The sequence below is a fragment of the Stegastes partitus genome, unplaced genomic scaffold, assembly GCF_000690725.1.
Source record: "Stegastes partitus isolate 25-593 unplaced genomic scaffold, Stegastes_partitus-1.0.2 Scaffold333, whole genome shotgun sequence".
NCBI classification, from domain to species: domain Eukaryota; kingdom Metazoa; phylum Chordata; class Actinopteri; family Pomacentridae; genus Stegastes; species Stegastes partitus.
The window spans coordinates 639,464-664,367 of record NW_007578064.1 but is presented as its reverse complement, the minus strand read 5'-3'; the positions used below and the strand labels follow the sequence as shown (position 1 = coordinate 664,367).

At 41.4% G+C, this 24,904-nt stretch overlaps 1 protein-coding gene across 1 annotated transcript in view; it reads right to left on the bottom strand.

Annotated features, from left to right (window-relative positions):
• Positions 1–24,904, bottom strand: part of igdcc4 (immunoglobulin superfamily, DCC subclass, member 4) — a 48,008-nt gene that overhangs the window by 3,186 nt on the left and 19,918 nt on the right. Inside the window, exons 3-16 of the mRNA XM_008283937.1 lie at positions 17,317–17,458; positions 15,401–15,534; positions 10,372–10,506; positions 9,260–9,412; positions 7,934–8,344; positions 7,652–7,816; positions 7,058–7,195; positions 6,178–6,360; positions 4,764–4,976; positions 4,251–4,352; positions 3,896–4,082; positions 2,868–2,995; positions 1,506–1,676; positions 1,173–1,307 (exon numbers count right to left, since the gene is read on the bottom strand). Coding sequence (XP_008282159.1) covers positions 1,173–1,307; positions 1,506–1,676; positions 2,868–2,995; positions 3,896–4,082; positions 4,251–4,352; positions 4,764–4,976; positions 6,178–6,360; positions 7,058–7,195; positions 7,652–7,816; positions 7,934–8,344; positions 9,260–9,412; positions 10,372–10,506; positions 15,401–15,534; positions 17,317–17,458 — 2,397 coding nt within the window. The remainder of the gene's footprint in view (positions 1–1,172; positions 1,308–1,505; positions 1,677–2,867; positions 2,996–3,895; positions 4,083–4,250; positions 4,353–4,763; positions 4,977–6,177; positions 6,361–7,057; positions 7,196–7,651; positions 7,817–7,933; positions 8,345–9,259; positions 9,413–10,371; positions 10,507–15,400; positions 15,535–17,316; positions 17,459–24,904) is intronic.

Genomic DNA, 24,904 nt, shown 5'->3' with positions numbered 1-24,904 from the left:
AAAAAAAAAGAAGAAGAAGAAGAACAAACAACAATACTGCATTTGACTGCTTCTTGTGCTGCCAAAACTACCCTCTGTAATTACAATATTCACAAAGTAAACAATATCCCTCTTAGGTGCTCATGACAGAAAAATAAAACGACAAAATGCTTAATTGTTCACAGAGGAGTTAAAGGTATAGCTATGTTTAAAGTAATTACAGGTATGACTAAAATGCTGACTGAATGTACGGGAAAGCGTGAGCTTGAACAAAAAAAAATGACACGAGAGTAAAGAAACTGCTGTCCCCAGCATATTCTACTATGTACACAGAACATTATTTCAAAGATCTCCCTTGGGGGTCGCTGATGAGGCCACCCCCCACTTTCATATCCACGCTTTAATGCTATCCTCAAAATGTGGAATAGGGCAACAGAAACAACAGAGTCATGCAGATGTACAGCTTCTCTGCTTGCAGGGACAAATTGCACACTTTAATTGGAGGGACTGTGTGTATTTCTGTGATATATGCACAGATAGTAATGGAGGGTGTGTGTTCTTGCAACAAAAAAAGAGACTGATTGGTAGTTTCTTCTGTTTTCTATAAATGTAAAAAGTAATAATAATTAGTGAGGAAGTCACAGTACTTAGAACGGTGAGCATGATGAATAATTTGGCATTGATGAGAGCATTTTTTAATGAATAAACAAAAGAAATCCTGAAAGAACAGCTTTAATAACATTACTATTAATTTAACTAATGATAATTTGCTTGCCCTAGTGTATTTCCACTATCCTAGCCCTCAGCCAAAGAAATGCCTCTGTGTTTCATCAATTTCTAATTAGGCGTTTTGAATCTTTGCAGCCTCCAAACATTGAGAGTATAACCTTCCTCCTCCTCATTCCCAGTGTTTCTCATTTCCGCTCATGAATTTTCGACCATAGCAGTATTTCCATGTTACATAAACTGATTGCTGATAAATGTTGATCTTGAAATATGTTTTTTTTCTGTCTGTCTGTTAGATCTGGTAAATTTTAACATTCATTTTTTGTTAACAAGGTTTTACTGTGACAAGTTTATTGAAAATATTGCACAATGCTATCACTAGTGTCCTACAATGAGTGTCCTTAAAACTTCTAATACTTCTTTCTCTACCATTACTGCCACTTAAATAAGTTCTACATGTCATGTACCATATTGCTGAAGAGGCGTGTGGACGTCCTTTATGGGGGAATAAGGCCCTGGCCCCACCTCAGTAGACGCTCCCAGCTTAAAAAAGTAACGAGTGCCACTGGACAAACCCTGGACCTCCACACTGGTGATGCTCCCTGAGAAAAACAATGAGAGAGAGAAACCTTGTCAAGATCCACCGTTAGCTCTATAGTTTCAATTATGCCAATAATTTTTTAAGTATTCAACTCTAAAAAAGAGACACAAATACATATTACTGAAGCAAAGGTGAATAATGCATAAATCAAATATCAATATAAAATCAACATGTTTTTCATGTGCCAGGGAGCACCCACCATCCTGAGAGAGGTTTTTCCAGAAGTGCTCCGGCTCGCTGAGGCTGCCGCTGTACAAAATCCTGTAACCGATGATGATACCATTAGGCTCCAGCGGAGGGCGCCAGCTAACCAGCACAGAGGAGGAGTCCAGAGCACTCAGCTGCAGCTCCTCCGGAGGTGTGGAGGGCCCTGAAGGGGAAAGGAAGAGCGGGTCAGTAATTAGAGCCCAGAAATGAGGCCTCACAGCTGGGGAATGTATATTGTCTTGGTGGGGGATCTGACATGTTGTGTGACAACCATCTGTGTCCTCATGTCCCTGCCACCTGGGTACAGGAGAGAGGAGACATGCGGGGCATTGGGGGAATGGGCTGGGGCTCAGGTGATACACATGGTAGTGGGGAGCGTGACGGGGTGATTGGTGGTAATAATGTCATTAAGAGCGGCCCACTCAGCACCCACCACCCTCACCTCAGTGACAAGATGGAGTTGTTGGTCAACACGAGAGCCACTACTACACCTGGGGGTTTCATTCCAGCTAGTTATCAGCCATTGTTGCCAACCGCTAATTCCCATGTTCACTGGCCAGTGGCCAGCCAACACACTGATATGCACATGAGTGAGCACACATTCGCTTGCATGCCCAGACGCACTCAAGCACTCCTTCATATGCATATGCTGCACCACTTCAGGAGTCCAGACAGCAAAAACAGAACACCTTTACCTTGCTTGCTTGAGAACAAGATTAAAATAATTAAATAAAATCAGCATACGCCACCCTTTAGGTGCAGCTAATCAGCCAAAAGGTTCGAGAAACATGAATATGCACTTGAAGAACAAAAGGAAATAAATGATTTACAAGGAGCTTGAGGTGATATATTTTAGCAGACACAATGAAAAACAAATGTGTGACATATTTTTAGATGACTCAGAGGGGACAGAGTCAAAACTATATTTTGAGCTGAATGAATCTGAAAGGACCTAAAATACAGGCTCCCACTATTTCCTTTAAACACTGTTCAAAAAGAAAATGTGCACTGACCCTGTATCCTCCTTGTCTTCAAGAGGCACATTCCCACACATATCTACACCTGGTAGCTGTCCAATAGAACTGCGCTTTTCTATTTTTTGGCACAGTGTAGTTCTCCCTGAGCTGTTAAGGTTAAGTGACTTGCTCAAGGGAAATGCAATGGTTGTCAAGGAAAGGAATGATTTTTTTCTGTTTTATTTATTTTCCACCATCAGGTTCATAATAAAGGACTTGAAGTGAATTGTCTAACCCTACATGAGTCAGAACACTCACACCTACTGTGGATATACTGCTGATTACTCGTAATCAGCAGACTATCTAAAACCTGCAGGGGAATCTCGGTGGAGACTCACGGTCAGACAGAGTGGACTCCTCCACAGTGCCACTGAAGGGTCCTACCACGTCCACTCCATTAGACTGCACTGCCAGCTCATAGCGGGTGAAGGGCCTCAGTGCCCCGAGCAGAATCTCCTGCGCAGAACTGCAATACACGAGCATGGGAAAGGACTTAGGTACTCTCTGTGCTGACAGAAAAAATAACTGCGAAATATAGTATATAGTATATAATATGACCAATTATATCGGAACAATATCTCATCTCTCGAAGCAAGATCATATCATTTATTTAATAAAGATGTTAATTTCATTGGAGTTTAAAGTGTACAATTATAGGAGAAAACTTTAAATAGGGCTTTGCAACATAGACTGTATAAAAGATGGTCGTAGCAACCGGCCCTGAAAAATTAAGCCAACCCAGAAGTGTCAAAAACCTTCAATATCACTACGTCCACTAGCTGCTGGCTCCAAAAAGCCCTGGCTCCCATAGAAATGAATTGGAAAAGAAGTGATCACAGATCAGGAAATACCGCATTCCTACAGCTCAGGATTTTTTTCTTATTAGTTTTCATAATCAAATCCAGAGATCAGGTGGCCAATCTGAAAATAAATCAATACTGAATTTATAAAAAATCGTCAACATTTTCGGGGCAAGGGGCGTGGCTGCTTGATTGACAGTCGGCAGTGACGATGCAGGAGGGCCCGCCTCTCAATCCGTCTGACCAATCACTGCTCCTATGGCTCCGCCCCCCTCCGACGATTTTTGCGTCACTGGCTCCAAAAATCCAAGATGTCAACCAGGAAGTAGCAAAACCCTGGCTTCATTTTCTCAGTGCAGAAACCAACGGGTGACGTCACGGTAGCTACGTCCATCTTTTATACAGTCTATGCTTTGCAATGAAAACACTGATACAAAAAGAGTTATCCAGGATGCAGTACTGTATGAATGTTGACCATAAATGTTTATTTTGTGCCATCCAGGGCCACTATTTCTTATACATTACAGGCATGATTAGGTTTCTGGTATTTTGCCTGATGTCCTGACCTGGTGTGATAGGAGACCAGCGATGCGTTGGTGGTTCCTGCCGGGCTGCAGCGCACCGTGTAGTTGATGATGCGTACGTTGCTGAACCGCGGTTTCTCCCAGCGCAGCCAGATGGACGTGGAGCTGTTGGCCGTGGCTTGGATGCTGCTTGGCGGCAACGGAGGCGGGCGTAAGGGCAGCAGCAAAGCTTTAACACACAAGTACATGTTACTTCCCTTGAATCTTGGAAAATGTAAACATCATTATTATTACTCGCCACTCTATAAAAATGATAGAGTTCAGGATGTAAACATGTGTTTCATTCACTTATTTATTCATTCATTTATACATCCACACATGCATAAAGAGGTCTTACTTCTGTTATGGGCCTTGTCTGTCCTTCCCTTCCACACTGCAGCTGCTCCATCTATCTGCTTATTGAATGCCCAAACCTTCACCTCATACTGCCGGTCAGGGACTGACACAAACAGAAATAAACAGAGACAGAGGGAGACGGAATGACGTTCCAGCCACAGTCAGTTAGAATATGCTTTCAGTGATTTGTACTTGTTTCCCGAAAACCACAAATAGCAAATGTTCTACTACCTGCAACCAAATGCTTCAACTTAAGAGACTGTTTTTGAATGAAATGTTCAACCATTCATTTTTATTTTGCAGAAAGGTTTCTCTTCTTTTACTTTTCAAAATAGCTGTAATACACCACTATCTGCCAAAGACAGCTGTACTTTATTTGTTTAAAAAAAAAAAAAAGAAAAAAAAGATGACTCCTTTTTCCATTTTTCAAAAACGTAGATAAAAGCAAGGTTAGAAAAGCATGGACAAGGTGCTTCGTCATTGCATTTGGAGAGTTCTCTTGTCAACAACTTACCCAGGCCAGTGAGTAGATGATACCTTGCCTTCTTACGTAGCCTGATGGTGTGGGTCTGTGTTGTCCTTTCCCCGTTGGCAGATTCGTCAACCTCCACCTCTCGACAGGACAGCTTGTAACCAGAGACCAGCGTGTGATTGGGTGAGGGATGCCATGTCACATTGAGTGTGCTCACTCTGGCTCTGACTTTCAGCTCAGTAGGAGCAAAGATCACTGGAAAAGATTGTGAAAGGAAAAATTATTCTAACCGCCAGACCTTCAGTCCAACTATATATCGACCTGATGGCAATGATCACTGCCTAAATCCTTACAGTACTGCTGCTGGCTGATATGTCATCTTACATGTGTGCAATAGCAGCTCACATTCAGTTTGTCTGTACTTCAGTGTACAAGCTTTACATTAATTATGAGCCTCCCAAGCAAGGAGGGAGCACAGCTGTTGAAGGTTGGACTTCAGAATTAAAATTAAAGTTACATTTTTCAGACACGCTGCGCTGTAACAGCATTATATTGCTGCAGCTTGGCAAACCAATAACTTCTGCAATGAGTCACTACTGTATCTAAACAAAAGGTGTGATGCATTTATAATTGAGAACAATGAAGAAATGAACTAGCTTTGCTGACAAAGAAAATATCACCATACAGCTTGAATAATATGTAGAAAGCAAAACAATAAGAACTGAAAGAAAAACAAACAAACAAGTGATTCTCGTTATGTTAAATGTGAAGTGGAGATCACTATCAGTGTTCAGTCATACTGTAAAGTCTAACCTGCATTTTCCATTTTTAACAACAGACACCATCACTTTAAATTCTACACTGAAGCGTATAACGCCGATCATCTCGTTACAAGGCAATGCTCTTCTGGTAAACGTGGGTCAAATGCTCTTTTGACATGGACCACACACCTAAACATCGCTGATGAACAAACACGCCCCTGTTGCCAGCCGTGTCCCCCAGCAGGAAGATCTGGCTTATTACACTGCAAAAACTGCTCATGAATGGCTCGAGGAACTTGACCAACAGTCCAAGTCGTGAATCTAGTCTCCCTCCCAACCCACATGACCCAAAGGATCCACTGCCAACATTCTGATGCCAGGCACCACAAGACACCCCGAGAGGTCCCGTGTGTATGGCCTGATAGGTCCGAGCTTTCTGGCAGCATGAGGGGTAACTACACTATAAGAAAAAGAATAATGCAGCTGACTGGTGTACAAGACAGTCTAAATAGCATATGTTTACTAGGTGACTAAATGGTCAGTTAACATAAAGGACTCTATGTTTCTTGTCTTGATCATAGTTTTCAAAAATTCCTGTCACTACCACATGACCAACAGGAGTCCTGAATAAAACAAAACAGAAATTCTTAGGATGAAACAAATGCAAAGTGAGTCCAGTGCAGTGTCTTCCTTACCCATGCTGTGGTCACTGTGGTTGTAGTGGGCTAATGTTTGGTGCTGGGCCCACTCAGAAGGAACCCCAAAGCCAATGCCAGTTCCAGCTGCTATCCTCAGTCGGTAAGCCTGGTTGGGCTGCAGCTCTCTCAGCGTAAACTGCGTCTCATTTCCCCCCACCTCCACTGAGAACACAGCACCCACTGTGGCAACACACAACAGGCACATTTATGTATACATATCTACTAATGAGGTATCTCTTCTTTCTGATGTTCTGAATGTCTTTTTTTTTTTTTTTTTAGAAGAAAACACACAGCTGTATTCTTTCTTGGAAAGGATGATTCAACATATCATTTGTATTACAAATGTTCTGTTTCTGTGGTAATTCATGTATAACGCAGTCTCTCAGGGACAACCTGTTAAAAAGCTCCATTGAGAGTGAGCTTGAAATCCCCGTGCATTCTGGAGAGAAAAGCACTCAGAACACAGCTCTGCCGGGCCAGCGCACTTGTGCATTCTATAAATTAAATTAACCCTTTCGTACCAGTTCTGTACTCTTAAATCATTATGATCTATATTTTAGAACTATAACAAGAACTGTGAGCAAAACAATAACAGTCCAAGTTCTGCCACTGTGCCTACAACATACCTACCTCACTTTTTTATTTTGAATATTTTGGAAAGAACTCATTATAGAAAAACTGAGAGCAAACAGCATAAAAACGTTAAAACAGTACAGCAGATATGGCCAACCACGTCAAGCATTCAGGTAAAGTAGACTGTTGATGCTTGTCCCTTTCTACACACTTAAGCCAAAGCTAATATTTCCTCGAGTAGTCTCAGCATGTCATAAAAATGTTTTTCACTTGTTGTCAGTCATGGCCAGCAGGGGTTACTCACTCTGATCCAAAGTGCTGTACTCAATGCGATAGCGGGTAACAGCTCCTCGGCTGTGCTGTGAGGATAGTGGATGCCACATCAGCCTGATGTCTGTGGGGGAAGTGCTGGCTATAGACAGCTGAGGAGGTGCACTCGGCACTGAAGGAATGAATAAAAAAAGACACAGTGAGCTGTCTGATGATGCACATTCAAGGCCCTTCCTATAGAACCTCAGAGTCACTGAACAAAAGTGTGTCTCTAACTATTTCATATTTCGTAAAACTTTAAATCAGTGTGTACTTAAAGAATTATCCAAGGCTTGCTGCATTTACGTGGTGATTCTAGAATATAACCGAATGTGAACTCTCAATTAGATTTTGAGGCTGGAAGCAAAAATGCTCAGTTCAGTCTCCAGTGTGCTACTTGCACTCCTTTTTAAATGACTACTCTGATACTGATGATTCACAAGCTCTTAAAAGTGATAAAAGAGTTACGCAGTAAAAATGTTTTCTCTCTGGGTCAGTGACGAATCCCAGGCTGGCCTTATTTTACCTGAGTGGCCTTATTTCATCTCTGTAGCCTCATTTTACCTGCGTACTCGTTTTTATTACTCACCATCCTCCAGCATCTCTACAGTAACAGGCAGGGATGGGCGGCTGGCACCCATGGGAGAGTAAGCCACCACAAAGAACGTGTAGGCAGTATGAGGGAGAAGCTCTTTGACGAGATACTCTGTGGTGTCATTGTTCATCGCAAATTGATACTCCACATTATCGGAGCCTGAAAAGGGATGACAATATTCAAATCAATTACTTTTTCTTTTTTTTCCCCCCTGAAATATGGACACACTTACCATATGTCTGCACACACACACACAGACTAATAAAAAGAACACACCTGCAGCGCGTTGGCAGTGCACAGAGTAGCCGATGATTTGGTCCGAGTTGTACTCAGGTTTCTCCCACGTGAGCAGGGCAGTTGTGCTGGAGTACGGTGTAGCAGACAGGTGGCGAGGAGGGCTGGGCAGACCCTCCCTCACAATGACCGTCAGCTTGGCAGTGGCACAGGCCGTGCCAAGTCCATTGTCTGCTATGCACTGGTAGTAGCCCGCATCCTCCAGAGCCAGCTGGTTGATGAGCAGGACTCCAGGGTTTTGGGTCTTCACTCGTCTGTATGACTTGATCGGCTGGCCATTCTTCAGCCAGTGCAACACTGGAGGAGGCTCCCCAGAGCTGTTGCACAGAAACCGAGCTGTGTTTCCCCGAGAGAGCGACACCGTCTCTGGGGGCTGAAGAATCACTGGAGGGGCTGTTGGGAGTTGGAAGCAAAAGTTTGAGTTGCGCAACATGAAATTAAAGGGATACTGAAAATATTTTGTGTGAGACGGATTATACAAAATAAGTAGGTCAAAACTGAGGTAAAAACACATCCTGACTTTCAGTTTTATCTTGCACTTCCCTTTATTCAACACAATACAATCTTCCTTTCGATCTTACTAGCCTGGTAAATGCCATATCTCACAAAGTTCACACCTGCCAGTTTTTAACAAAGAGTACGTGTTAAATGTTTCCAGCTCAAATTAAGATAACTCAAGGAATGTCACGTGAAGCCCCAGCAGAGACGCAGAAGACATTAAAAAACTGCTTTCTCAAACTAAGTAGATCTGACTTATGAAGTGACTTTAATACGAAGAATTGTTTCTTTAAATAAAAAAATATTGTATTTTTAAGCCTGAATCATTTCCAGAAGGTAGAACGTAACAAGTTCAGTATCTTAAGTTCTGCATTTTTCTCTGTCAAGTTGCCATCTTGTCATAAAATCAGAATCATCAGTTTAGCATTTTCGTACATATGTGCCACAGAGAATGATCGGATGTTCACTGCTTAATTGTACCAATTTGTCAACCAACACATTAGCAGAGGGATGATAGGAAGCCAAAGTCATGAGAGGCAGATGCAAAAGGACTCAACAAGTAATGTTCCAGTTAATCATTAGCTTTTTAACCCCAAAGTGACATTCAGCTCTGGATTTATTACAGACAAATGGCTCATTGCGTTATAAAATAATCTAACTTCTATGTATAGATGGGAGTAACCTGCAGGACATAACACATTTACTCACACAAATTCCATTACATTAGATTTGACAGAAACTACTCTCAATTAAACAGCTCTAACAAATGTCTAACTTGTCATTAGATACCAAACATTACACGACTCTCACCAGGCACATGCAGCTCCGCGGCAGCAATGACAAACTCTCTGGTCTTGGGCTTGTTGGCCCGGCAGACGTAGACGCCGGCGTGGTGACGCCTCGTGTCCCTAATCACCAGGTTTGTTGCGAGGACAACCACATCAGTGGAAATGGGCTTTCCGTCTGATCAAAGCAGAAAGCAATGGAGGACATCAGACGACGGCCCCACATCACAGAGATGGGAAAAAAAAAAAAAAGGAGACTGGCCTTGAGAAAAGTGGAGATCATTTCTCAGGCTTTCAGATGCCTGAGCAACAGCACAAAGGAGAGAGAAAGCACTTGAAACAGCAGGGGATTTGACCTGTAATCACACAGACTGACCAACAGGTGGCTCTGTGACTTTTCAGTCTGAGTTCACTGAGGCGTCTGCATTGGCACACTCCTAAGCTGTGTGTGAAATCATTCACCATTCACTATATAGACCCCTATTTAGTTTGTCCGCCATTTTGAGGAGTGAGTATTTTCCACAGAAAATCTTCATCACCCCCAAATCTCACTAAACAAACATGCAGCGAAACCACGGGCAAGAGATGTTAAGTAATCAAGCACCAATTACCGCTTTGCAGTTGTCATGACCTGAATAGTTGAGTGCAGTTTTCTTGCAAAGAATTCCCTGCATAGCGAAAGGTTATGTGTGAATGAGTGCATCATTTCAAAAGCAGTAACTACACTCCAAAAAACTGCAGAGAGGTTGCCAAATCACAGGGTGAGAAACAACTTCCACATGACATAATTTCCACCAAGATTTCACAAGTGTGTGTGTGGGCGTGTGCGCGCGTGTTTGCGTGTCAGAGCTGTGGAGGTGCGAATGAATCGATGCGTCAAATAATCTTACGTAAAGTGCAGCCCAAAAACACAATAGAACAGCTGAGAAGAGACAGCGACTGTCAGTGAAACAGCTACAGGTACCGCAAATCCGATCCTGACGCGCTGATGTTTGTTCTTTGTGTGTGAGAGGCAGATAGGAAGAGAGAGACACAGATAATGAAAATGTGACAGATGCAATATAAGAGGAAAACAAATAGGCTGGGAAGCAAAGAGAGAAAAAAAAAAAAAGCAAGGAAGAACATTTGTGGTATTACCTTGTCTGCTCCAGGATACCAGTGGTTTTGGCTGGCCTTGTGCCATGCACTCCATCACGGCGGGATGGCCGAGCACAACTGTGGCATTCTGAGGTGGCGCTACGATCACAACTGTGTTCAGGGCTTCAGCGGAGCCTATCGCAACAAAAGAAGTATATGCTTTGGTGTTTTGATCAGGAAAAAATTAGGCAAGTCGGTGCTGAACCCGCTGACTGAATGAGCCGTGCTACCATCCAGATCCTGGGTTTCAGATTGCAGAGCTTTGCAGATTTTGCAGCAATCTAAATACTTTATTATTCAACAATGAAGTGAAACAAAAGGGTAGTTCAAAAATAATTTAAAGAAAAAAAAAAAAGAGGAAACATTGATTTTGGACACTAGTTGCACAATCACAGCAAAAACTATCCTGTTGCAGACCGGCAGTTAGCATCTCATGCAAAGACTTCAAATGCTAATTGTCACGTACTGCAAAAACCCTGCACTGTATCCTATTTGCAACTTAGCTGGAGGAAAGAACAGGATTTATAAAGCTTTGGAGAATGTCTTCAAAGGAACTGTCTGTGACTCATGAGGTAGATGACTTTAACACCAATACAGGCCCTGTAGCTATAGTACTTCATGGAATCTGGCTTAGGCTCAATAAACTATGACTTAATGGTGGCTGTGGACATGATCCTTCATTTACAGACAACAGACATAATGTGCAAAACCAGAGATGAACCATAAACCAAATGGCTGACTGAGGGGGAAATGGTTAAACAGAGAAAGGAGGTGATGCTTCTAAAACATAATGACCAGGAGGAGAAAAAAAAAAAGAGAACACACAAAGAAAAAATGCTTCTGTGAGCGGAAAAAAAAAAGGTAAACCATTAAGTCAGTTAATAGAACGGCCTCAGTGATTGAACTGAGGAACACCTCTCCTCTTCAGTGACAAAGCAGTTATTCAAAGTGTATTGTTTATGAGTTGAAGGGACGCTCATTTCAGGAGTGTATCAGTCCCCATGGTACAGCTGGTGTGAGTGGGCCTTACTTCCCTGCAATTCTGCTCAGCCCACAGCCGCTCATAATGCTAATGATCTCAGGAAAGAGGCCTGGCATTCTGTAAACACATTATAAATTAATCATTGAGATTACATACAGCAAACCTTGGTTATGCATAAGCTTTTAAGTGGGTCAGTCTGCCTTTGCCAGGACTGCACTGCAGGGTGCGCCTTTATAAGGGCCTTGTGTGCAGTGTAAAGCAAAAAAAAATAAGAAAGCGGGTGAAGTAAAAGAAAAAAAATGCAAGCGATTGTAGATTTGAAAGAGGCCGAATGTTTCACATTTTCTATTTTCTACCTCCTCTGAAGTTAAATATGTGATTTGATGACTTTGAGATCAACCTGTCAAAGCTTGGCTGTGGGTGTTGAGGTATTCTATTCATAGAAGTGAAAGCAAGTGAAGTGATGGCATTAGATCTGACGCCTGCTTCATGCAGTGACTCTTAATAGAGTCTTAAGTAGTGTCCTTCTTGAGTTGCATGACAGCAGCAAGGCCACTGGGGGAAACATATTTTTCTTGTTTTCGCTGCAAGTGTGAACATTCTATCTATCTATCTATCTATCTATCTATCTATCTATCTATCTATCTATCTATCTATCTATCTATCTATCTATCTATCTATCTATCTATCNTCTATCTATCTATCTATCTATCTATCTATCTATCTATCTATCTATCTATCTATCTATCTATCTATCTATCTATCTATCTATCTATCTATCTAAAAGACTAACATAAAAATAATAGGCTCTAGACTTGAAATGTTGCTGCAACAACCTTGTGAAAGTGAATGTTCTGTATCTAATCCACTTGCTTTGGCCTTTGTCTGTTTCTCCTCGTCTTTCTTTTTGTTTTTCCCTTTAAAAGAAACACTGGCTGTGACTAAAAAGGAACACAAAGGTTTCCACAGAGCAGCCAATTAAAGTTGACTGGTCTCTAGCTAGCTAGTGACAGAGGCAGATAATACAGCACGGCTTTAAAGTGGGACTCCTAATGGCAGAATCACACCTCATGATGCTCGTCACTGACTCACTGCACCATGTAATCCACTAACGCAAGTATTTTGCAGTCATCGTGGGACTCTGAATAAAGACGGAGAGGTTTATGCTGATAGTAGAAAACTCAAGGCAGTATATTGAAGTATATGTTCATTCTTCTTTAAACAGCATCACTTATTGAATTGAATTTTTAGCACAGTGGTACATTATTTAGAAAAAAATATAGAAATTGTGTTTATTGAATAGCGTAATTTAGATGTGATTACTTATCTGTGGTATCAAGAAATGTAGTGATTTCTATCATAATACATTGAGGTAAATTATTTAAACCAATTAATCCGTTTTCCCCACAGTTCAGCAGCAACTTATGAGAATTGCATAACAAGATTTTTTATACTCGTATTTAGTCAGTGAGATCCATCCCTGAATCATTTGCATTTCTCTTACAGAGCAGGGAAAATAAGCTTTTATCAGTGACTGACAAGATGAACAAAACATCGCGCCAGACACGTATGGCAGAGTACATTAAAAGTGTCAGCCCAATGTCAGCAGCTATATAGAAGGTGACTATAGTGAGTGAATACTCAGAGAAGAGAAGTTTCCTGACACTGTATGTACGGCAAATTAATTCTGAAGGACAGGCAAAGCAAATATACAGCAATTTAATACACAACGTAAGCTTAAAGTGCTTTACATAATGGGCATGCTTTTAATAAGACAACCTAAGTATCAGACATCGATTCAAACCAGCCATTTTTTCTATGAACCCATAAACAGTGATTTGAATTAAAAAAATATTCGACACTGTGATAAACATCACTCCATTTCAAAACATGTTTTTATCTGCTGCCTAACTTAGAAGCAATTTAATATTCAAACGTTCTGCTCTCACATTTCCAGCTACCGAAATCAGATGAATTACATAAATGATCAACACGATGATCAAGTGATTCTGTTTGTTTCTTATAGATGCCGCACATCATGTTCATTCCTTTCGGGTTATATTATATTATTTTATTGTAGGAATTTAGACATAGATTGGTGAGGTGAAGTAATACAGACTATAATACTGAATAATAAGAGTAAAAAATACATTTATAAATATATTCTCAGCAAGAACACGTCCAATTCACTTTATTATAAACGTAGTGGTGGTTGGAAGTTTGTGAACTCTTCACAACTTCCAATATTTCTGCATAAATATGACATCAAACACCATCAAATTTCTGTATAAGTACAAAAGGTAGATAAAGAGAACTCAATTAAACTCATGAGGCAAAAAACACTAGAATTTTTTTACTGAGCAAAATTATCCAATAATACGTTTTCAATGAGTGGAAAAGCGATGTGCACATCTAGAACTAGTAGTTAATTTGAAAGGTAAAATTAGAATCAAGTGTTTTCAGTCAGTGGGTTGACAATCAGGCATGAGTGGAAACTTCACTTTATTTAAAGAACAAGGGTTTACTAAGGTCAGGCATTCGCTTGATTCCTGAGGACCTCATAAACGTAGTTGTTGATGTTCATCAGAGCCGAAAAGGTTACAAAACCACATCTTAACAGTTTCACCAATCTACAGTAGGACAATCTGTGTGCAAATAAAGTATATTCAAGACGGTTGCTACTCGACCCAGGAATGGTTGACCAACAAAGATCACTCCAAGAAAAAGGTGTGTGATAGTCTGTGGTCAACAAGGAACCAAGGTTGATGCTTAGGTTTGTGAATCTATCATCAGGAGACATTCATCAGCAACGGTGCACGTGGCAGGATTGCAAAGAAAAAGCTGTCGCTCTCTAAAAAGAACATTGCTGCCTATCTGCTGTTTGCAGACAAATACGTGGAAATGCCAGATAGCTATTAGAAAAAAAAGAATAGTTAAAGGATGAGTGTTACATTTGGAGAAAGACAAAGCAGTACACTCCAGCATAAGGGTCTTGTCCTGTGTTTGAAACACGGTGGTGGTAGCATCATGATTTGAACTTGTTTAGCTGCATCTGGTCCAGGATGAATCGTCAGCATTGATAGAAACATGGATTCTGAATTTTACCAGCTATTCTAAAGAAAATGTCAGGACATCAGTGAATAGTCAATAGAGCCCCGCAGAAAGATGAAAACACCTCTAAGTCGCTCTATCACAGACTGATTACAGAGCAGTAAAATTAATATGATTACATTAATGCCACGAGCAAATATGTAAAAGTGGATCATTTTCTGACATTAATAAATTAAGTATCATATATTTGTCTCATTTGCTTAATTGGGTTCTCTTTATATCCAATCACAACTTGTGTGAAAATCTGTTGACCGCATTTATGCAGACATTTCTAAAGGATTCACAAACTTTCAAGCACCGCTGCATATATAATGCATTCAATTATAATGTATCTTTAAAGCCCATGCCACTCAAACGTGCTTCACTTGGGTGTCTGACCTTCACTGAGCAGAATGATGTAGGTGCGGTTTGACACTAGAAGGCTGTTTTGTAATTCATCTGCTGAAGGTGGAAAGTTTCTCTGCGTTCACCTTGAGACGTGCACCATCGTGATTTCGTGACATCACATAAAATACAGGAGTCAATCACGGCTCGGTGTGCATATACAACTTACAAACGCATTGAATTATGTCTCGTAGGTACAATTTTCAACAGAACAGTTTCTGGATTTTAAAAGTAAAGGACATGGAGTAGATTTTATGTGGAAAAACTGTATGTGAAGGAATTATTTAAAGCTTAAAACTTGCCTGGAAGGAATCTTTAAGTGTTATAGCAACCTTTTACTTTGATGGTAATGTTTAGTTTGGAAATAATAATGTTTAAAATTTGAAATAAACATGATTAATATAATTATAAACCCACACAGACTACACAAGAAAATGGGTAGATGTATGTTAAGCATATTGTCCTAAAACTCACATTAGAGACGGGGCTGCCAGCTCCCAGAGGTGCCTGCCTGCATATTCAAACACAATAAAGAACCACAAGAGACCTCACCTGTGGAGACAGTGAGCCTGGCTTCATGACTGATGTCCTTTCTGGCAGAATTGGACGCGACACAGCGGTAGACGCCCTCATCCTCCTTGGTCACCTCCAGAATCTGGAGCACCCCGTTAGGAAGGGAAATGAACCTGTTATAGACAAGGCAGTAACAGAGGAGAGGTAGCAGAGGGAGAAAAGATTACGAAGGAGAATGAGCAACAGAAAAAAAATGGCTTAGTGCCCTGCAGCATGAAGTATCCAGCTGATCGACTCTGCAGGGATCCTGTGGGGTCCTCACACGGCATCCGTCTTTATTCAGGAGAGTGACTTTTTGTGTACAGTCACTACAAAGCATCCTTCTTCATACATGTCAAAGTTGTTTTCTTGGCAAAGGCAAGACCTTGAGATTCACACAATCCCCAAAATGCAGTATGCAAAAGCAGTGACACATTTGTGTGTATTTTTTCCCATACAAGGTAAATTTGTATTGTTGACGTTATCATGTGTGCTCTAATCGTACATATCACCACTTCTCCCTCTGCTGCAGAGGTCACATTTCATACATATTACTCCTGGTCTGCAAGCCAGACCCCCAGGGCCCGGCAATGTAATGCCATCCCACCTCTTATCACTTTTATCATGACCTATTAATCCAACCAAAATGTGGTTAAGGGGGAAAAGAAGTGGAGCGAATGTGAATAAAAAAAAGAGAAAGAGAGGGATTATAAATGCAGACAGTAGATAGGGAAAAAACAAAGAATAAAAAGAGATAATGAGAGGACGACGGAAAGCAGTGAATGAAGAGAAAACGGAGATAGAAGCGTAACAGAAATAGAAGCGGATCGGGGATAATAGCAAACAGAAAGAGCAAGAGATGGCAGAGGCTTTAATAGAGAGAAAAAGGCACATTAAAGCAGGAGAGAAGGGAGAGAAAGAGAATCGCCAGTGATATATCAGCCATCCTTTGGCTGATTTTTGCGAGAGGCCATTAACGGCGCCTGAGGTGGGAGAACCACATCCCACCAATAAGACCTTATAAGCAGCAAGCTGTTTGCAGGTCATGCGGGGCTACAGCAGCCATTAACACTTAGCCCGGTGCAATAAGGCCGGAAACATATTCCAGGGCCAGTAGAGCCACAGTGAAATGTCAATATTGTTAAGTGGCCCAGTAAATGAGAATATTTGTGAGAGAGAACTGACAGAGAGAGACCTGTCGAGGATGTGGCCACAGGCGAATACTTTGAAATGTGTTTTTCTCTCCGTGTTGTTTGTTTTAAACTCAAGGTGACTCTTCAGTGCTTTTCTTATAGTGACTGAAATCCTGAAATTCTACTTTGAACATAGTTCTGCTCTTAGACTTTTATCTAATCCAAACCAAGCCGGCACAATTACCGTAAGGTTACACAACAAAGTAGAAGTCCTTGGCCCATTTTGATGCTTGTAGTTTTTAAACATGGACTACTATTGACCCTTTATGACGAACAAACAACTTCTTCTTCTACTAACAACAGCATTAGGGGAATTTATATTTTAAAAAAAAGACTGGTCACATTTTCACCTTAAACATATGAAGCATACGAACCAAAATGCACATTTTTTGTATTGAACAACAAAGGACGGAGCTGAATGGGATTCTCCAGATGAACAGATAGCTCCATACTGTTGTTATCAGATGAACTGGAGGACTTCAACAGTGCTACCGGTTATGATAAACTGAAACTTTCCAATTTAAATCCAGATCAGACTCTATATATACTACAGTGTTTTATATTGCATTCACTTCGGTGCACTTGTACTAAATCCACTGTAAACTATCAGCAAAACTAAAGCATGTACACATTGCTACATTGCTCATTCATCAATACACTTTACAAGAGTATTTAAGATACAGAGAGAAGACAAAGGATCACAACAAAACACAGTGGGGTTACCTTGTCTCCTCAGGCACAGCCTCTTTGTCCCTTTCCCAGGTAATAACAGGTGTGGGTACTCCATCAATCTGACACTCAAAGCGGGCAACTCCCCCGGTGGGCACAGTTTGGGGTGATGGCTCCTGATGGAACTTAGACAGACCTGGGGACCCAGAAATAATAAAGACAAACGGGTTATTTGTCAAAGCAGAATGGGTGATATGCTGGTGGATGGACACATACGATGACCCATATCTAAACTACTGCTTGTGCAATTAACCTTTCTTTAATGATCTGACATTGGTACGTCCACCTCTGGTAGGACAAGCAGGAGACAGTTTGTTTGATGGCAGTCACACCTGACGTAACAGACTGTTCAGTTATTTTGAAGCCATAAGCTCCACAGTTCCCTTTCCATTAGACTTCACATGCACTACATTAAACATACCAAGTAGACCTAATTACATGTGTTGCAAAATCATTGTGGTTGAGGCAAAAGGGGGTCTGAACGCTAATTGCCGGCTCAAGCCTTAACACTAAACAAACAGAAACGACCCTACCAATTACCCCACTCACACGGTTTGTTTCAAGAGCCTAATTAATATGTTAGTTTTTTTTTAAATTTTTTATTTTGTTGACTTTAAAGAGCAGCTCGGGTGAGTCCAGAATCATATGCAAATGACACTTCTGCAATCTGTATTTCACAGACTTCAGGTTTTTGTACTGATGCTATTTTAGGGCTTTTAAAGGTGCCGTTTTAATTTTTTGTAATTTAATTAAAGACTCATTCACACCATTTAAATACCCTTGAATGTCCTGATTAGGAGAAATTTGGGGATTTAATCAGGCTTGGCTCGATTATTTCTCTCTCCAGGTCGACTCTTGGCAGGTCTCCAATTTTCACAGCCTCCAAACATTCACACACAAGGGAAAGCTTCCTTCTGTAGGTAATGCTGAGCACCAGGGGGCAGCAGGGAGTCCCGTCTGAGGGCCTCTGACCTCTGACCCCAACAGGCTGTTGGAAGAGAGAACAAAACAGGCTGGCTGTCCCAGCCACTTTGCCTGTAGCCCTGACTGAGAAGTAGAGAGTGGGGGTGGATCAAAGGAGAGAGCAGAGAAAGAAGACGGAGAAGGCAACCAAAGGCAGGAAAAAAGCAGGAACATAACAGAGAACAAGGAAACTTCAGATCCCAAATGACTTAACCGGGCTAGAAAATGAAAAGAGTACGGAGCTACTTCAGCCAAATTCTAGATTGTAAAACATTTTAGACTAAAGTTAATTGTACTTAAGTTTAAACAAGTCTCCAGGATGGCCTTCTTTCACCTGCACAAAGTTATGCTTGAAAACTATTCCATGCATTTGTTACCTCTAGGCTGGGCTATTGTTCTGCCCCAATAACTATGACAAGCCTCCTGTTGGTCCAAAACGCTGCAGCCAGAGTGCTGACAGAAATAAGCAAGAGAAATCTTACTTCTCCCACATTAGCCTCTCTGCATCCAGAATCCAGAACAGAGTTTAAGATCCTTCTCCTCACATGCAAAGTTCCTAATGATCACGTCCCATCACGGTGTCCCATTATCCCAAAAGAACACTTTGTTCTCTGAGTAATGGCCCATTTGTGGTTCCTTGAGTTTCCAAAAGCGGAATGGGCAGCAGAGCCTTCAGCTATCAGGCTCCACTCCAGTGGAACCAGCTCCCTGTTTGGGTCAGGAATTAGAACTCAGGTGACCATGCATCATGTCTTAATTATGCTGCCATATGCCTCCTCTGCTGGAGGACCTCCCATGATGCACTGAGCAGCACCTCTTCTTCCCTCTCCTCTATTTCACTCTCAATGCATTTATATGCCACTATTGCATGTCATTAACTTTATGTCTTCCCTCTGTCATAGTTTGTGCTTTGTCCTCTCTGTCCTCTCTCTCCCTGCACCTTCCTGCAGGTGTCCTTGGCTCCAGAGCTGCATGTTTCTCATCTGCTGTTACTGGATATTATTTGTTGTTTCTTGCTCGTCTTTTCTCTCCACACTCTCCCCTCACCAAGGCCTATTGAGGCAGATGTTTTTGCCACCCTGAGTCTGTTCTGCTGAAGGTTTCTTCCTGTTAAAAGGGAGTTTTTTTCTCCCCACTGTCACCAGGTGCTTTGGTTTCTCTCTCTAAAATATTGTAAGGTCTTGACCAGACTATGCGACTTAACACTATGTCTATAACATGGATTTTTTTTTACTGAATTCAACTAACACCACACAGTTTTTATGTGAAGTGAAATGTAACAAAATTCTAAATTAAATAATGCACCCAGCTGCCAATCAGTCCTCCTCTCTCCTCTCTTTCTCCACGTGGACATAATCACACAACTGATTCAGACCACATACGTGCAGCCTGAAAATGTCAATGTTTTCCAGCAGTGCTAAACACATAAATCCATCCATCCATCCATCCATCCATTAACTATACACCGCTTAATCCTCACTAGGGTCGCGGGGGGGCTGGAGCCTATCCCAGCCAACTTAGGGCGAAGAAAGGGGACACCCTGGACAGGTCACTAGTCTATCACAGGGCCACACTTAGAGACAGACAACCACATTCACACCTACGGACAATTTAGAATCACCAATTAACCTCAACATGTTTTTGGACTGTGTGGGAGGAAGCCGGAGAACCTGGAGAGAACCCACGCTGCACGGGGAGAACATGCAAACTCCACACAGAAAGATTCCGGTGCCCCCACCGGGACGTGAACCAGCAGCCTTCTTTCTGCGAGGCAACAGTGCTACTAACCCCACATAAATCCTCCTTTATTAAAAATTTACAAATGTGTCTGTAGTTTTCTATAATGTTCTGAAGCTGCATATCCAACACTTACACCTACTTTGTTCTGTGTGCATTTCAAAAACACTCTCTTGAACAACCCTCCAATCTATTTTTAACACAATTAGTTCAGTCACTTTTCACCAAAGTAGCCAAATGCAACGCTACAAATAATTTCCAGGAGGGACTGCCTTGGTATATTTAAATAATATTGCATCTCCACTATCTTGCTGATTTTGACATTGCATAAAAAGAAGCTATATGTGAGAATAACCTCACGCTCACACCAAAATGCTGGAAAAAGTGAAATTGTGACCTGATGAATGGCATCAGTTGAAAGGTTCCGTTCAGATTTTTTTTTTTTCTGAAGTAAATGAATGTATGTACCCAACTGCATGGTGTTTCATTCAAACGTTATTGAGAAGTTAAACTCAAAACGACAAATGTCAGCTTCATAATGGTAATGGAGCAAAGTCAGGAGATCCCTAGAGTCATTAAATCATCTGGTAATATTGAATGGCTATACACAGCTTTCAGATGAGTGCGTGCATGGGTGTATTAGTGAAAACCTTTGCTGCTTGATAAAATTCAAGGAATCTCAAAAGTTGTCAGAATTCCTCCTCTGGGCACCAGATGTATCAAATTTTGTGGGACCTGCCTAAACAAAACCTGTCACAACAATTCAGAAAAATAAAACTAGTATTAATCTGCTGGTGTCACGCGAGATAAACTCAAGGAAGTGACCAAAGTCAATAGGCTTAATGAATGTCTGTACAAACTGTCCAGTACATCCACTCGACAGTGGGCAAGACATTTCAGTCAGGATCAAAGTGAATCACAGAGAAGCATTCAGCTGCCACACAGACTGACATTTCCATCCATTGATCCATGCCACAGAATGGCCACGAAGCTGTATAAGATTGGAGTCGCACTGGGATGCCAATAGAATTTAAACAATGACAACTATGAAAGGATGTTCCAAGTGGAGAGCCTGGTGTCAGCACCTAAGTCTGCCTCTGCTTTGACATAAAACTAACAAGAAGAGCCCTTTTCAGAGGCGGATGCTTCAAATATGCAGCCAATCTCAAGACTGCCTCAAGATTTCCATAACTCGAGCCTCGAGCTTTTGCTCCAAACCACTGTAAGCTGGAGGAGACTCTCCAAGAACACCCTAACCTCGATCACACCAACTGTTAGTTATGGCAACAGACTGGCCATCTGTGTTTTCCTGCTCGCGCCGAGGGAACAAAGTTTCTCAATGAGCACACAGAGGCTGACACATACATGCTCGGTCATAGTAGCAGCAAACATTTATTTCATTTCAGGAAAAAAAAAAAAAACTTGTGCTGACTGTTGCGTAGCGAGTTTTACAGGAGCCGTTGATGATTAACCCCTGCCACTTCCAGCCATTACACAGCATGATACCCTCATGTAAACACACGACCTGTAACACTGCCAGACTGCCTGACAGGGTGCCAGGCTCCCTCAGTGTGTGTGTGAGCGTGTGTGCACGAGTGTAAATCTGTGAGTGCATGTGTACCAAGTTACTTGTACCTCAGTGTTTACTCTAGTGTGTGCCTCGATGCCTGAACACGGACTGCTTGTGATTACATTGCTGGATCACTGTGTGCATCTGTGTCCACTAGTGTGTGTGTGTGTGTGTGTGTGTGCACTGGGAGGATGTCTGCATGTGAGTGGTGAATAACAGCTGATAAGCGAGAGTGCACATGAGCAGACGTTAATGCAAAGGGGGGGCGGCGCGCGTTCAGGGAAAGACACTTTACCCATGCTGTGATGGAACAATGGCAACTGGCTGGGCTTCCACCTCCGCTCTATCAAAGCATAATCATATTAGTCTTTTCCCAGGACTCTGTGAGTGTCCCCGGGCCTGTGATGAAATTCCATGGCAGATCCATCCGGCACCATGCAGATCGCGCTCTCAGATGTTGCAAAATCGACACTGCGCTGCCCGGGCTTGTGATGATACACTGGGCAATTTTTCATTGCAACACTCCCAGCTAAAGGTGGCACACCAAGCCACAGGGTCAAAATTGTTTCCTAGCAACACGGTCTTTATATGTAAGGAGCATTTTCAGGAAGCTCCTTGGGCACTTCTTGTATGTAAACTTTAGCTCTTCAATGTGCAACATGGAAAGTCTCCATCTTGTTTTTTTTGTTTTTCTTTGCTCCCTCTTCTATTTTATTCAGCGCTTCTCCCTTTCCCTCCTGCCCTTGACTTTACCCCGACTCTTTCCCTGTCTTTGTCTGTCCCTCTATCTATGCCTCACTCTTTGGCCCCACAGCTATCAGATTGCAGCGTTTTTCCCCTCCCCTTGTGCAAGCAGATAATTTCACCCGTGACCTCTCTGCTACCCAGTTTTCAGGCTGAGCAACACTGTGGAAACTCATCAAGCATGCCCCCAGCCTCGACTGATACATGTAATAGCTACTGAAAAATACGTGCAATTCCATCAGTTTAGACTTGCACGTATGAATGCCCTTCAACACTGACAAAAGGAAGCCATTTATGATAATTCTGCAATGCCTTTTCACGAACTAAAAAGGATTCAGCGAGGAAATTTTCCTATAATGTTAGATGTATTTAAATTGGCACTTCTTATCTTGAAATTCTCCTCACTGTCTTCAGATCTCTTTATTGGCGTGGGGCGTAAAGAGTTGTAAATCGTGAAGAGAAAGAATACATTGTTTGTATGCATTATTATTATTATTACGCTGCCTCGAGATAAGAACTTACAGCAATCATGTGAGGCAGAAGAAATGAACACCAAACATTAACGGAAAATATTCAGTCTCTAAAGCTTGAAATGCAAAATGTAAAGTGGCACAGTTGGAAGAGAGTGTACACTTTCCATGGTTTATGACATCAGCTGTTTGATTGAAATGCTTTGCGAAAGCTTGTAGTAGTTAGGAAATATTGACATTCACCTCAGCAGTCTCATAATGAGAAAGGTTAATTAGTCTAATTAACATTAAAAGCTGTTTTTTTTTTTTAACAATCATCCTCGTTTACCCGTGAATGTATTTGGAAAAATGTAATGTGCACTCTGGAATAGAAGAGCGTGTTAGACGCTGGCAGACGGTCGACCAATTTAACATTTTTTTAAATCTGTATTTAAAGAGAGAGAGAAAGTGTGTTACGCCGTCTCTCTGCCTCTCCGACACATGCACATGGTTCTAGACGAGGCCACATGCATCATATATTGCGACAGGGAAACTAGAGCAGGTGGCTTTCGTAATGTGTTTTCACAGATGTGATCTCTGCTACGTTCCCTCTTCAGTCTCGTTGCTGCCAGTGAAGACACATTAGGAAATGAGAATGTCCGCTCAATGTCAATGTTGAAGCAGTTCGGCTTCGGACTCCTTCACACTGGTCACAGCTATCTCATAGCCTCCCGCTACTGATGTAATTCAAAAAAAAAAAAAAAACTGCACACACATACATGCACCTATACACACACATACACGCAAACTGAAGGTCATTCTTAATGGTCTCAGAAGCCTTTCCTTTTCACCATCACCGCAAACTCTCTTCAGCCTCTTCCGCCTTCCCACCATTCATTCAACATCCCCCCTCCCTACCCTTTAGTCCGTATTGTCCCTCAAACAAGAGATCCTCATAAATAGGCATGTGACAGCTGACAAAAGAAGGGGCATCCGCAGAGGATACTGTCTCATTTTACACAAAGCTAATGACTAAATAAAGACTACCACTTAGGAGTGTGAGAGAAAAGAGGCCTCCTCGGAGGGGCGATTAAGAAACTACAGCCTGTCCTCTCATCCCTCATACACCCATCCTCCTGTTCATTTTTTCATTTCCACCCCATTCCCCCTCCTTTACTCTGTGTTGTTTAAAAGTGGACCCGATCCCAGGATACTTGTTGGGTCCTGTTTGAGGCAGAACAAGTTCATCTCCGTATGTAAGAAAATTCCCCCCAACAAACCTGACTTATCACATTGCTGTGGAAGTGAATGCTTTAAATGGAAGAATATATCCAACCAGTGTTCTTAACCTCCACACACACCTGCATGTTTAATGTGGTAAGGTTTCTGAAAATAAAGATAGTCATAATTGTGTTGAAATGATAAATAAATACTTAGATTTTATATAATTATTAGTCAAATATGCAGCTGACTAATTTAGCTTAGCATAACGTAGCATTATGGAAACAGAACGTAACACTGAAGTTGACCCGGTATCTAATCTGATTATCCCAAAAACTAAATTGTATAAATGATCATTTCTTATTTAGTACATCATTTGTACGTACTGTAAATAAAAAACAGTGATATCAGTTTTCTCAATACAAAATCAACTTGAGTATTTCCCAAAAAAGACTGTTTGCTTTAATCGAACGTTCAGCTTCATTTTTGTATCTTCACACGTTTGCACTGCAACTATAGATTATTGTTATTGATAAAACAGCAGTAGTTTTTTTGCCTCTTTGCTTTTAATTGTTTGGTTTATTCAATACCAGGGGAAAAAAGTGAATAATATCAAATTTAGTGGCATTAAAGCTCTCACAAGAAGATATCAACTCCCATCATAGAAAACTGATTTAAAATTTCAATTTAAGAAGCTGGAATCTGAAAATTATACGTAAATAATAAATCCAAATAAAATAACTTTCAGGTAACGACTGATCAGTTATTAGACTATTCATGTAGTCTTTTTACTTGTTTCTTTTTCCAAAGCATTTCTGTCAATAAGAAAAGTTGAACTATTCACTGACTTTCAACAGAACTAACAAAAAATTAAACACTGTTTTTAGGGACAACTGTG